General features: G+C 40.9%; 1 protein-coding gene across 2 annotated transcripts in view; it reads left to right on the forward strand.

Annotated features, from left to right (window-relative positions):
* The first annotated feature begins 2,877 nt into the window (after positions 1-2,877).
* Positions 2,878-14,528, forward strand: part of LOC126170827 (serine/arginine repetitive matrix protein 1-like) — a 594,764-nt gene continuing 583,113 nt past the window's right edge. For both annotated transcript variants that reach the window (XM_049920751.1, XM_049920754.1), the window contains exon 1: positions 2,878-3,105. In XM_049920751.1, the coding sequence (XP_049776708.1) occupies positions 3,045-3,105 (61 nt within the window). In that variant the 5' untranslated portion in view covers positions 2,878-3,044. The remainder of the gene's footprint in view (positions 3,106-14,528) is intronic.

A 14,528-nucleotide genomic window follows, 5' to 3' on the forward strand; every position in this document is an offset into this window, starting at 1 on the left:
TCACAATATCAAAACCGTAAGATACACAAGGAAAAGGTGATATATATTCATTTCCGTTTGTTGGTTGGTTGGTTGGTTGTTTGGGGAAGGAGACCAGACAGCGTGGTCATCGGTCTCATCGGATTAGGGAAGGATGGGGAAGGAAGTCGGCCGTGCCCTTTCAGATGAACCATCCCGGCATTTGCCTGGAGTGATTTAGGGAAATCACGGAAAACCTAAATCAGGATGGCCGGACGCGGGATTGAACCGTCGTCCTCCCGAATGCGAGTCCAGTGTCTAACCACTGCGCCACCTCGCTCGGTTTCCGTTTGTAAATTCATAATAAACAGAAAAATAAAAATTAACTTTTGCTTTTTTTGCAGATGACAAGTTGTAGATTGCATCGCAGAATAGCTACCAAAATAAATGCTCGGTAGTATTATGTAAGGTATGCAAACTAATGCATACATCCACTCTTCCTACCAATTAGCTATAAACAAAACTTTCACATAATTTTATAAACAACACATAGTGCATCAGGTCGTTAATAAATATCTCAACTGTGAACTATGAACAAATGATGTGTAATATTTTACAACAATTATTCATTCACAACTGTACATACTATGTACCAAAAATTTCGCTAAATCTTAATATGTAACAACAATTTTAAAGCTAGAAAATAAAAAAATAACCCTCTCAAGGTAGCACAAAATGTGCTGAAACATGTATTGGTGAAACAAAACAGAAAAAAAGTGTCTTGCATAAGGCGGAATTCCTCTTACTATTTCGTGGCAAGCACGGACATAACAAGAAGTACCGCAACACCACAAGATGATTAGAGTAACAATACATTGGTGCTGTTTGGACACATTTGCTAGTAATATCGCCACGTTTCACGTTTACCGCACGCACTTCAGAAAGACATGACGGCCACACTAACCCTCCTTTACATGTCGGTGCTTGTATACCTGCGTCGGAGTCGCGCGACGTTGCATATACACTTCAGTAACTTCTTGATCACCCCCTTATATTTACCTCACAAAACTCTACCATCTGGTGAGTGAAATGTATGGGACAGGCGAAATACCCTCAGACTTCAAGAAGAATATAATAATTCCAACCCCCAAAGAAAGCAGGCATTGACAAATGTAAAAATTACCGAACTATCAGTTTAAAAAGTCACGTCTGCAAAATACTAACGCGAATTCTGCACAGACGAATGGAAAAACTGGTAGAAGCCGACCTCGGGGAAGATCAGTTTGGATTCCGTAGAAATATGGGAACACGTGAGGCAATACTGACCCTACGACTTATCTTAGAAGCTAGATTAAGAAAAGGCTTTTGATAATGTTCACTGGAATAATCTCTTTCAAATTCTGAAGGTGGCAGGGCTACAATACAGGGAGCGAAAGGCTATTTACAATTTGTACAGAAACCAGATGGCAGTTATAAGAGTCGAGGAACATGAAAGGGAAGCAGTGGTTGGGAAGGGAGTGAGACAGGGTTGTAGCCTCTCTCCGATCTTATTCAATCTGTATATTGAGCAAGCAGTAAAGGAAACAAAAGAAAAATTCGGAGTAGGAATTAAAATCCATGGAGAAGAAATAAAAACTTTAAGGTTCGCCGATGACATTATAATTCTGTCAGAGACAGCAAAGGACTTGGAAGAGCAGTTGAACGGAAAGGACAGTGTCTTGAAGGGAGGATATAAGATGAACATCAACAAAAGCAAAATGAGGATAATGGAATGTAGTCGAATTAAGTCGGGCGATGCTGAGGGAATTAGATTAGGAAATGAGACACTTAAAGTAGTAAAGGAGTTTTCCTACTTGGGGAGCAAAATAACTGATGATGGTCGAAGTAGAGAGGATATAAAATGTAGACTGTCAATGACAAGGAAAGCGTTTCTGAAGAAGAGAAATTTGTTAACATCGAGTATAGGTATAAATGTCAGGAAGTCGTTTCTGAAAGTATTTGTATGGAGTGTAGCCATGAATGGAAGTGAAACATGGACGATAAATAGTTTGGTCAAGAAGAGAATAGAAGCCTTTGAAATGTGGTGCTACAGAAGAGTGCTGAAGATTAGATGGGTAGATCACGTAAGTGATGAGGAAGTATTGAATAGGATTGGGGAGAAGAGGAGTTTGTGGCACAACTTGACAAGAAGAATGGATCGGTTGGTAGGACATGTTCTGAGGCGTCAAGGGATCACCAATTTAGTATTGGAGGGCAGCGTGGAGGATAAAAATCGTAGAGACCAAGAGATGAATACACTAAACAGATTCAGAAGGATGTAGACTGCAGTACTTATTGGGAGATGAAGAAGTTTGCACAGGATAGAACAGCTTGGAGAGCTGCATCAAACCAGTCTCAGGACTGAAGACCACAACAACAACAACAATCCGGTGAAGTGTAATAAAGCCCTCATAATGGCAAGGTTGACAAAAAATTGAAAAATATATCTAAATTACACTAAAATTCCTTGACAGTATCTCGCCCTGTAATTATACAGCAAGTTTCCGCAGAAGCACTTGCAGGACGACACTATCGTCTTGTCAAACCAGTTTCTCTGGAGTTAAGTAACAGCTGAGTACGGAAGAAGCAATCGTTAGGGAAAAACTAATCCCAAGAGCTATAATGTTAAATCTCATCTTTCTAAGTCGCCTCTACAACATCGAGACATGTGTAATAGGAATAGTTAAACAACCCCCACTGATCACTTGTGACGTCTCTTCGAGCAGCTAGTACTTCTGCGCATAGCATTCGAGCGCAAACGCTGCGAGGCGGCAGCGACGGCGGCGTCGCCGTGGTGACGCCACTGTTGTCGCTCCCAGCATGCCCCGCGCGCCACTATAAGCGCGCGGACGCTCCGTCGCGTCTCCAGTGCGCGTCTGCACGCCCAGCGCGATACAGCGGTGGACGGGCTGCTGTCACGTTGCGCAGAGGTCTCGCATGGCGCATCTGTCGAGTCGCGCGACAGCCACGGCGCGTCTCGCCTGAGTGTTCGTACGTCACAGGCTGGAATGTAGTGTAGCGTTCGCAGCCGTCTCCACACAGTCACCATGAAGTTCCCATTGTCGTCATTCGTTCTACAACTAGCCGCTGTTTATCTCTCTTGCTTTGGTGAGTTCCTTTTACAGTTTCAACGAGGCGCTATGTTATGAGTTACTTCAATAATGCAGTAATTGCGCGAACTTCAAAATTCATTCAAGCCAAATGTGTAAAGCTTCAATCTGTCACGTCACTGACAATGTTATTACAGTCCCACTAAAAACTTATTACAGCTTTTGTACACTGCTTTTCGTCCATTTTGAGAATACTAGAGCATGGGAACAACGACTTAAATTCGCAAATTTAAAAAATATAGACGATTGTAAAATGTTTTTTAAACTCATCCTTCTGATTTGATATTGTTCTTACAACGGATTGCTTTTTAACAAGCTACGCAAAGCGTGTCTTTAATGGTAGGATTGTGTACCACAGTATTGTCAACAGTTTTACCGGTGTGGATTAACAGTAGTGAGTAGCGCAGATGTGAGCAAAACTGTACCGCACTGAAAACAATTGCTTCTTCCTGTTAACCTTCGTAATAGTAATTTTTCAGCCATGTGTTAACGACGATGAATGCGACTTTTATGTTATTTTGAAAACCGTCTCCTTTTTTTCATACTTATTTTCAAGACTCGTGAATATGCTATCAAGAAGATTCTGTAAATTCGTGCTTTCTGATTTGACTTGCGGTATTTAGCTTAGGAACACTATTTTACCGTAGCTCTAAAAGCCCGTTTTCCTAATCCCTTTGATTGCCAAAAACTTTTGTTGAGGGACCTCATTAAAACATTCACACAACTTATTTCGAGTAGAAAAAGGAACGGAAGGGAGAATCATACCAACAAATAAAGCCTTGCCTTAGTGCCTACTACACCAGTGCTTCATTCGTATATGTTTATTGACACACCTTATTAAGCTATATTGCAAAGTTTTACATAAGCAGTATGGGTTCATTAATTTTATAACACAACGTGAACATATAATCGGTTACTGTTATATCAAGTATAACAAGACTGAAGAACTATATACCAATTACTGCTTTCGATGCAAAGATACAAATAGCGAGCGATAAATTGATAGCGATAAGCATTTAGTAATCAAAAACTAAATTCACTACACTCATGAAGAAGTTTCGAAGAAATTGCAACCTTATAGCTGTTACTGTAAATTTTATTGCTATAGGTACGTCACAGAAACTTTATCAGGTGTGAACGGTACATCTACACCTTTTGTCTCGCTTATACACAAATATTGTAAACTGGTACCTCATCTTTAACAGCAACTTGTGTCAGTGGAAAAGTGTAGGGAGCGAACACACTAGATGCTCTTGATTAAAGCACACTCCTCTCTCTCTCTCTCTCTCTCTCTCTCTCACACACACACACACACACACACACACACACACACACACACACACACACACTAGCAAAAACAAATACTGGAACGCACTAGTAAGCACACACTTTTTCAAAACATCACGCAAATTTTGTGCAAGTAATTGACTAGCCAATAGAGCTTATGACAAAGAAACCTGCTGCAAACTAATTACGGACTATAAATTATTATTAAACGAAAATGTCTCTCTCTAGATGACGCTAGAGCGTGGTACTATTCTACAATATTGTAACATTTTACCAAGTGAGTTAAATATCAAAGTGAACCAGCGCTTACTCAGATATCCTACTATAATTATATAATTTTTGGAGCAATATATGACTCAGAAGTTGTGGTTAGTACATCAGGACGATTAATATATGACTCCTAAGTCCTGACAGGACATTAATCAGGCTTTCAAGAACGACACAATTTTACTTTTAGCCTCTGACACTGTAAATCAAAAACGCGCTCATCGTTAACCATATCTTACAATAAAGATTTATTTTATTTTCTTAGTTTCCTTTGTATTATAGTTTCAGTGTCATGAATACATATTGTATTTCTTAGCGATTGAATTATAATTAATTTTAGGCAGTAATGCCAAACCAAAATGCGTACCGGATATGAGGTCCCTTGTTTAATAGCTGATGTGGCCTGTTTATAGTTCGGTCTTGAAACATTCAGGGAACCGAGAAATGGTTCGTTCAGAACATGTTCAGTCATTTTCCGTTACACTTGCTGAAACTGAAAGGCTGCTGCCTGAAAAGATTTTGGTAGGGTCATGTGAATTTGTGTACTGCACCGTTAAGATTTTAAAATCACTTCTCGTATAAGACGCAGTACCTCAGTTTTACCATCGAGCCCTCCTCTGGATCATTTCACAACGAACGCTGCCATTACTGTGCGATTCATAGTTCCATATCCATTTCATGTCGAATGGCAGCACTTGTGGCCTGGTAGATTAAAATCGGCAACCACAGAAGTTCCGTTTTCCTACACAAAATCATTATAGACTCATGAGCAGCTGTATGAACGGAAAAAAATCATAAGTTGCGTACATGTAGCAAAATAAAACAAGATGAATGTGACTCTCTTGTGAAAACATGAAAAAAGGCAGAGTTCAGTCGTGCAATTAAAGGGCCACTGATCTGCACATCATGAGCTGACCGGTTGCAAAGATAGAGTAATGCATTAATATTAGCAGAGCAGTAATGTATAGACGTCATTCTGTCTGTAATTACTTTTAAGGGTCTCTTTTGAGATAGTAACATTTTTTGGGGGTGCGGCATCCGTTGAATGCACTTGACAGTCTCTCAGACAAAATGTTCTTTTTCTGTCTTATAAAGCGTACCGCACTCTTTCTCTCAGTTCGTAGGTTTGATGTTTTTCGGACTTAGGATGCTAGTGCGTTCAAATTTTCGCCGCGGAGACACTTTTCGTCTGTTTCTGAGCAGGAATTCTTGATACTACACTCGAGAAACAAAGCTACTTTGAAGATAGTCATCCAAAATACAAGTTGTTTATTACAATTTTTACTTCTGAAATCAAGTTAAATTATAAGACACTATGAAAGTAGAAGGGGTTCATCATTACAGAGACATAGGGGCTAAATTTAGCAAGAAGAAATGAATCGTGTATTAGCAAATCCAATACCTAAAGCGACATTACATCTTTCCACCGACGTTATTGAAGAAAAATCTTGACAGGACGTACCTCTCATGTATTAATGTTGTGTGTGGCGACCGAAGTCACAAGTTCTACTTTAAGTTGGTCTTTAGTTTTCGTCACGAGACGTTTCGGGACCGGCGCTTATCATCTCACAAAGAAATAAATCTTCGTTGTGACAACGGACGTACCTTGGTCCACGGTGTCGACTGAGCGCGCTGTCTGGTCAGCATTGATTGTTATCAATGACGTGTGCCGTTAGCAGCACAAGACTTTGTATTACGCGCATAACGTTTAATGTACTGTAGCAGAATCTTAATAACGGTATACCCGTATTAATGCACCTTTCCGTACTGTCACTGCATTACTTGATGTTGTCAGTACAGCCACTGTATTGCTTGATGTTGTCATAGAGTTACTGTACTCATTTTTCATAATACAGAAATACGGATACCGATATTAACATTACTAAATATACGAATTGTGCAACGCCTGTCAAATTATCATGTTTCTTGAAGAAATCGCTGCAATGTTTCCTTTATTTTCCAAATATGTTTCATCTAACCCATTTTACCGTTACAAGCGGAGCTTCTCCGGAAATTTATTTGCGTAGCTCATCAGTGAGTGGAAATATATACATTAAACTAAATTCGTTGTTTTGTAATCGCCTGTAGATATTCCCGTGCATACTGTAAACGCACTCCATTAAAGCCATTCATCAAGCAATACGAAGTTGGTTTTGCGGTTTCAAAAGTTCCAGGATATCTTAACCTCTTTGTATTTTGTTGTTGAAATGGACTGCAGTTCAACTATTAAGAGTTCAGTGACTAACACAGTAGTATCGGTTTGTGTGTACTGCGTCTTCTTAGAACTTAATTTTCGTCCATACGCCATGCGCCAACTATTGAAGTTCGAACTATTTAATTAGCATCAACAGCTTCATACACGGTGAAACGCCCTATTTATTATAGCTCTGCAATTTTTCCTTGCCGGTTGCACTGTTTTCAGACTGCATATCACTTAGTATTCCATTGAGGGTAAGCGCCACTACTCTACCTCCCTATCACATTCTCTAACTTACTTTTAATGTTTTGTGGAACTTTTTCGAATTCGTACTTCAGATCGAGCCGGACAAGTTGTTGTTTAGTTTATAGTTTAAGGAAAAAGCACTTGGACTGCGTCACAATTTACAGCCCTACACTAACGCCGCCCCCACAGCACTCTGTGTCTTCAGCCAAGGGCGGTTCTGCTCTGGCTCGCCCGGGAGGGAGGGCGAAATTTATGTTGGAGCGGCTGTTGCTCCTTGGTAAGCCGCAGGGTCTAAGACCTGTTGCTGGGAGACAGTACCGTACCACGTCGAGTTGCTGTGAGAACTCATAATAATTCTTTTATGCTGTCCTCACTTCCCGCAGCGCAACGCAGTCTCGCGATATTAGGTCTAAATATATAGCTTCTTACGTCCGGATACAAGTTCTCAGCGTTGTTAATCAGTTAGTCGTTAAATAAATTTTCTTTCAATATCATTTTCCGTAGGTTCTTGGGATCCTTTGTTGGTACACGTTACGTAACACCTGTGGTAGTCTATGTTGCAACTGCAGAATAGTCGTACAGTTGAGATATCTCTCCGGAAAGAAATATCCATCAGATTATAATAAAATAAAATAATAACAGAATTTTTATTGTAAGCATTTCTGTTGCTCTTCTACAAAACTGGCATTAAGAGTGATAGCTATTTGAAAGATCCCTAACATTATCATCATCATCGTTATTATCATCATCGCGTTCACTATATTTGTTCAAAGGTTAGGCTAGACACCCTTTATCTGTTCCTAATCGTTTCCTTGATCTTCCAAGGTCCTTTCTCCTAGTTCGTCAATAACACCATGGTTTCGCAGGGACCCGGCCTGACGATATAGATACTAGGTGGTCACTGCAGCGTTCTCCGTAATCCTTTGTTATACCCAGTACACTTTCTAATATTAATTCCTTGCGCATGTCATTGTGTCTTTTGAGTACTCTTTTACAGTTCCAAGGAACCACATATCAGTGGGTTGCACCACAGATGCATTTGCAAGTGTTAATGGTTCGCTTCCATGTAGCAGTGTTTGAAATGCTCTAGATTTGCTAAATTTTATCCTGGTTTCTTTCCTTGCCATATTCCTCAGCAATTTTTGTTTTCTACAATACATATGATTAAACTCAGTAGTTTTTACCATGTTATCAGTATCTCTGTTAATAGTTAACGTGCATCCTAGATATCTGAAGTCTGCTGCTTCTTAGAGGATGTGGGCTTCAAGCAGTATTTTCGATCAAACACGGTCTTTGTCTAGAACGACTGTAACTTTTACTATACTTTTAGGCAATGTTAATCTAAAATAACAAAAGAATAGTTGCACTATGTACATTGTCCTTTCAAAGTCAATTTCAGTTCCTTGCGTACTATCTTCGCCATTTGAAAGAAATTTTGCGATTGTCTAACTATTTAGATAGGACTCGGTTGTAACTTGATACTCCCAGTCCATCAGAATGTCACCTGTGTAAATATTAAAAACTATGGAGGGTTCACAGTAACTTTATACCACAAATTTTTTATTTACAATTACCTTTATTATATGGTTATTATAGTAACTGTGATACCGTAGCAGAGACTGTACCGTGCTACAACCACTTCCGTGGGATACGTCATCTTTTGAATTACCACCCGTAGTTGTTGTTGTAGAAAACTGCATGTATATATAATTTTCCCAAAATGTCTCAAACAGATATCATCTGTTAAAACTTGACCATCCTTAGATTATATTAGACGTATGTCAGCGTCTTGAGGGTCTTCATTGGCGTATAGTGTAGCCAGCCGAGCTATTTTTGCTGCGCGTGACGATATGGAACACCGTTAGAACTGAGTACAGGACGGTGATAACTTTTTTTTTTTAACAGCTAGCTCGTAATATAGGACTTGGGTTTTTATTTCTTGGACGAGGTGACGTCACACAGCACTGTTAACTGCTGTTTCACTGTTTCTCCTATGCGTTACCACAGAAAACATGTGCCACTACTGCTCACGATTCTGTTCTATAGGCCTTATCATTCTACACCGAAATGAAAGAGAAACCCCAGGCACGCAATTATCAGTTGGTTTTTATGTTACCAGGACTTTTGGAATCCAACGAACACTGAATCTAGCAGCCACCTCATTATTTTTTCTAATGATCTCACTCGAAACATTCACAGAAAAGTGTTGCTAGCTTTCTGACGGTTGCTGTTTCAAGAAACTCCAGTTTTCACGTAGGTTTTCGTCATTTTCATGTACTAAATAACTACAGTTTGACAGCCACATCTGCCGTCATGGCCCCACTGGTGGATAACATCTTCATTCATGCCACTGGCTCGAATACAAAATAAATTCCACGAAGAACTTCATCAGGTTTAAACTAAGCCGGTATTGCCATATTTTAAATTATATCGTTCATTGAAAAAGTTTGCGAGGAGTATTATGTGTTTTCTTCTATCTCAGTTACAAGTTCTCTGACGTAGTGTGAGATTAAGTTATTGATTATTGAGTTCCTTTGTATATCTCGCTATATTACGATGGAAATCCCTATTTGGATTTTCGATGTATATTGTTCATAGTGAATTACACAGTAAGGGAAGAGCTTATGTCTTAGAGAATCGCTAGAAATGTGTTTGTATGTGCGCTATTGAAGCTCGATTATTGCACATCGCACACAACTTTCCTAGATGCAGGTATCTGCACTGTAAAATACATCGCGAGCGGATTTTCCGCTAACCTAAATCTCTGTGAGTTGTGTCTGTACCGCAGAAGCAATTGATGTTTGGGCAGGTGGATGTAATCTTCAGGTTTCAATTCGTGTTCTAGTTTAAATATCGACTCTACATGTAACCAACCAGGACATGGGATTTCGGGAAGCTTTGACATTTTCCTGACAGTCCACGAAGAGAAAAAAAAAGAGTAGCATGAGGTTCATGACGGAAAATTTGCTAACGAACTATACCAGTCCCCTATTTTTGAGACTTTATTCAGATGTTCATTCTATAAGAGGTACTAAGTAGTAACCTTTCATTCCATTTAAACTAATGTCCTTCATCAACATCAATATAAGGCTTTACGTCCACGGGAACGTATACACCGTCTTGTATGTTGTGTCACGGAAGCAAACAGGTTCTGAATGTCATATTGAGGAATATCTAAAACACATAATATGTCAGTTCATGAAGATTGGTGGCTAGAGACGGGTATGAAATTATACGTCTTCCCATCGCATCCCAGACGAATTCTCTGGATGAGAAATCGAGAAACAGGCAATCCGGTGAAGTATCCGTTATATTCCACAACGAATTTGTGGTGTGAGCTGCAGCGTGGGGTTTAGCTTTATCCTACTGAAGTATGCCATTTGGTACCGAGATCATGAGGGGCATGAATACAGAATTTACCATTCTTATCACCAATTGGAGAGTATTCACGCTCTCTTCAATCAGTCATAACCTGTATCTCCCCACACCGTGATTCCACTAGCTTGAGTATTATGGGTCCCCAGAGTAACTGATTCCTGTGATCCATAATGAGGTCGCCTAAGGACACTGGTGTCGATATGATCGTCACATAAAGAAGCCAATCTCATCTCTGAACACAACAGATTGCGACTTAATGCCCCAGTTCACTATTGTTTCACGTCACGGAAGCCTCTGTTGTGTGTGGTGTGGCGTCAGTGGTAAGCGACGTTTGGCGACTTGAGCCCCGAACACAGCTCCAGTAGTCTCTTCCAGACAGTTCGTAGTGACAATCTATATGTGTGCACTCTACGTGTCGTCATCCGTCCGTTCGTAAGAGCCATTGGAACAACACCATCATATTCTCATTATGTATTCCATCTAGGAGATCCCATGGCTATTCTTCTTTCCACCACTGTCTCCTCATCCTTCGTACTGCATTCGTTACACAACAGCGAACAGTCTGTGAAGTAGGTGGCTACAGTGCTCGTATGTCCTCCATACCTGTGATTACACTTTTCTCAAATTGCAGAAGCCGGCAATAAGATGAATGAGTACGTCCTTCGAGCATGCTATGTAGAGATCTTCACCGGAAATGTTTCGAAGTTCCGCTAACGTTAGATACTTTCAACAGCCACCATGAACTCACACGATTCGCAGTGAGCAGCAATGGTTCCTTCTACTAAAACAATTGTAAATTAGCCGACGTAGGGATGGAATTTTATTCTAGGTTTCCTAGAGGCATGTAAGTAATGGAATAGCAGTTTGGTAGCGTTAAATCAAGGTATTCATTGTGTAACACTTTCGAATTTGTGAGTGTACCTTGTGTAACGTTAAGTTTTGATTATCACGTAGAAAAAAGAAAGGTTTAGCCGTTATAAGTGGCAATGTTGTTACATGTTCTTTACGCATTGCCCGCTTCAGTGCGACACGTTGTTCCCAACGGTGGGTTATTTAACAACACCTGGATGTGTACTCCGTCCGAACAGCCATCAGAAGGTCCAACGGTACCACCCCACCCGTTATGTCAATCCTCAGCTGGATGCTGATGTGGAGAGGTGCAGAGGCAGCAAACCACTCCCCCCCCCCCCCCCCCCCCCCCCGCTATCAGTTTTCGCAGCCAGAGCCGCTACTTCTCAGTCAAGTAGCTCTTCAGTTGGCCCCGCTAGGGCTGACTGCACCCTGCTTGCCACTAGCGCTCGTCATACCCAGACGGTCACTCATCCAAGAGCTAGCCAATCCCGACAGCGTTTATCTTCGATGATCTCAGAGGAACCGTTGTTACTACGGTGACCAAACCGTTGGCTTGACTGTATAAGACTGCATTTTTGCTGTTCTACTTACGTACAATTTGGAAAATCATCTCGTCGGTAATCTGGAAATACCTGATACGCTATGGTTTCTTCATCCTGGGAAAGAGGATGAAGCTACTGAGTGCTATGTCGGCAGGAGACGGGGGATGGAGCAAAATTGGATTACCACAGGAAACAACTTGTGTAAAATGAACTGGAGAGATATCGTGAAGCAATAACATATAATACACGCTGTCCCGCCATGGTTTCAGTAGCCCTCTGTTACAGCGTCAACAGATATCAGTACAGTGCTCCTGTCATGTTTTCCCCGTTTCGAGCATTATCAGCTACCGCCATCCCACAGCAATCCTGAAAATCGCTCGGCATCATTTTGTCCGATTATGGTTGGGTCTTCTCATTTTTCTAGCGGTGGTGAATCTGTATCTTCAAAATGTCGTGAAAATATTGAGAGGGGTCCATAACTGCTATTTATTTTTCCCACTTTTTCTTTGATTGTGATATGGCAGACTTACAGCAACCAGCCCACCGCTTATCTTACGATTCCCGGTTTTTCACAGAAATTTAATCGCTTGTCACTTGTTCATTCAGCCTTCTCTCTCCACACTGTAAGCGTCTGCACCGACTAGACACTGTGTTTTACGATGGGAATTTCTTTTCGTATATTTCCACCAATTCAGTACATATTATGAAACGTCCCCTTAGAAAAATTAGTGAATTACTATGCAGATAAACCTCTTACATTATTTGATTTTCAAACAGCTGAGCAGAACTGAACGTACTCTGACATTTCGCTCTTTACTTATTCTGATCAACACTAAACTGACACACAATATTTTTAGCGCAACGCAATCTGACTTTCAAAAATCCCTACAAAAGAATGGCCCTGACTAACATTAACCTATACCTTTCACAAATCACTTACCTCACAAAAATCTTGGTTACTCGAACTACTGCAATACAGCGAGCGCCACTACTGCCAGCTAAATAAAAGATTCAAACTACGGAAGGCACTAACTGCTGATAGGCATAGTTAGCAAATGAAAAATTTTAATAGAGAACAAACAATGTATTTACCTTAATAGTCATCAAAAGTCATAATATATATAGAAGTTCATGACATCCAATCTTACAAATTTCAAAACTCCGCCATTTCTCTCCCCACATCCGCCACTGCTGGCGGCTCACCTCCAACTGCGCAACGCTATGCGCTGTTCGCATCCAGCTGCCCAACACTACAATGGCAGACAACAATGCAAACTAGCCACAGACTGCACACAGCACAGCCAGTGATTTTCATACAGAGCGCTACGTGGCGTTACCAATAAAAAAAACCTAAACAGCCTACTTACAATATAGTTTCAGAGTCCTTCTCCTTTATTGACGGAAAACAGTTTTAACACACGACAATCCACTACAACGTTGGGCTGCACCGTATCGTTTTGGTTCTTCTAGTGGGGTGATAGAGTTCTGTGGCGCGACGATTGTGATTGTACGAAGACTACAGACATTTTCCTGCCAACAGACATAGACTTAATTGACTAAACTGATACTCCGACGTTATCCGCAATTGGGCACTGGCATAAATTCGGTGCTGACAAGTTGAAATTTGTGCCAGACCGGGACTCGAACCTGGATTTGCCGCTTTACATGAGCGGTCGCCGTAACTACTTCGGCTTTCCGAGCACGCTTCACGTCCAACCCAAATTAGCAACTTATCGCGCACGACATAAGTAGCGTTTTCCGTCCAGTTCCCTCAGAGATCGACATGACCGAATGATCAGACATCACTCACATATATATGTCCAATCTGACGCTAATTAATGAACATTCAGTGCACATGCCCTCTTCGTCCAACCTTTTGCGGGAATCATAATGGGGCTGCAAGCAATGAGGGAAATTCGGGTTCGAGTCCCAGTCTGACAGAAATTTGCAATTGTCACCACTGAATTTATTTCATGGCCCAATTTACGGCTAATGTTCAAATATTAATTACGTGATGAAGCTGGGAGATCAGTCATAAATGAGGACAGCTCTTTGGACGTGTCAGAAACAAGCGACACTACACATATAAAAAACATTTTTAATGCAGAAAATAAAAAAAGTTGTTGCTACCTGATTTACATTCCCAACATGTTTAATGGATAATGTGTCCTACGAAACTGCAGATCGGGTAAAACAAAACTTATTTTTAATGCAGAAAATAAAAATGTTATTGCTACCTGATTTACATTCCGAACATGTGTAATGGGTAATGTGTCATACGAAACTGCAGATCGGTGGTGGTGGTGGTGGTGGTTAGTGTTTAACGTCCCGTCGACAACGAGGTCTTTAGAAACGGAGCGCAAGCTCGGGTTAGGGAAGGATTGGGAAGGAAATCGGCCGTGCCCTTTCAAAGGAACCATCCCGGCATTTGCCTGAAACGATTTAGGGAAATCACGGAAAACCTAAATCGGGATGGCTGGAGACGGGATTGAACCGTCGTCCTCCAGTGTGCTAAGCAGATCGGGTAAAACAATGCTGATTCCCATGGAAGGGCAGCAAAGTCCTTTTTATGAACGGGGCGCCGTTTTAGCTGAATCACCGATTGACCCAAATTCGTAGTTCTTCGATAATGCAAGTCTATTCAAAGCCTGG

The sequence above is a fragment of the Schistocerca cancellata genome, chromosome 1 (assembly GCF_023864275.1).
Source record: "Schistocerca cancellata isolate TAMUIC-IGC-003103 chromosome 1, iqSchCanc2.1, whole genome shotgun sequence".
Classification (NCBI taxonomy): Eukaryota; Metazoa; Arthropoda; class Insecta; order Orthoptera; family Acrididae; genus Schistocerca; species Schistocerca cancellata.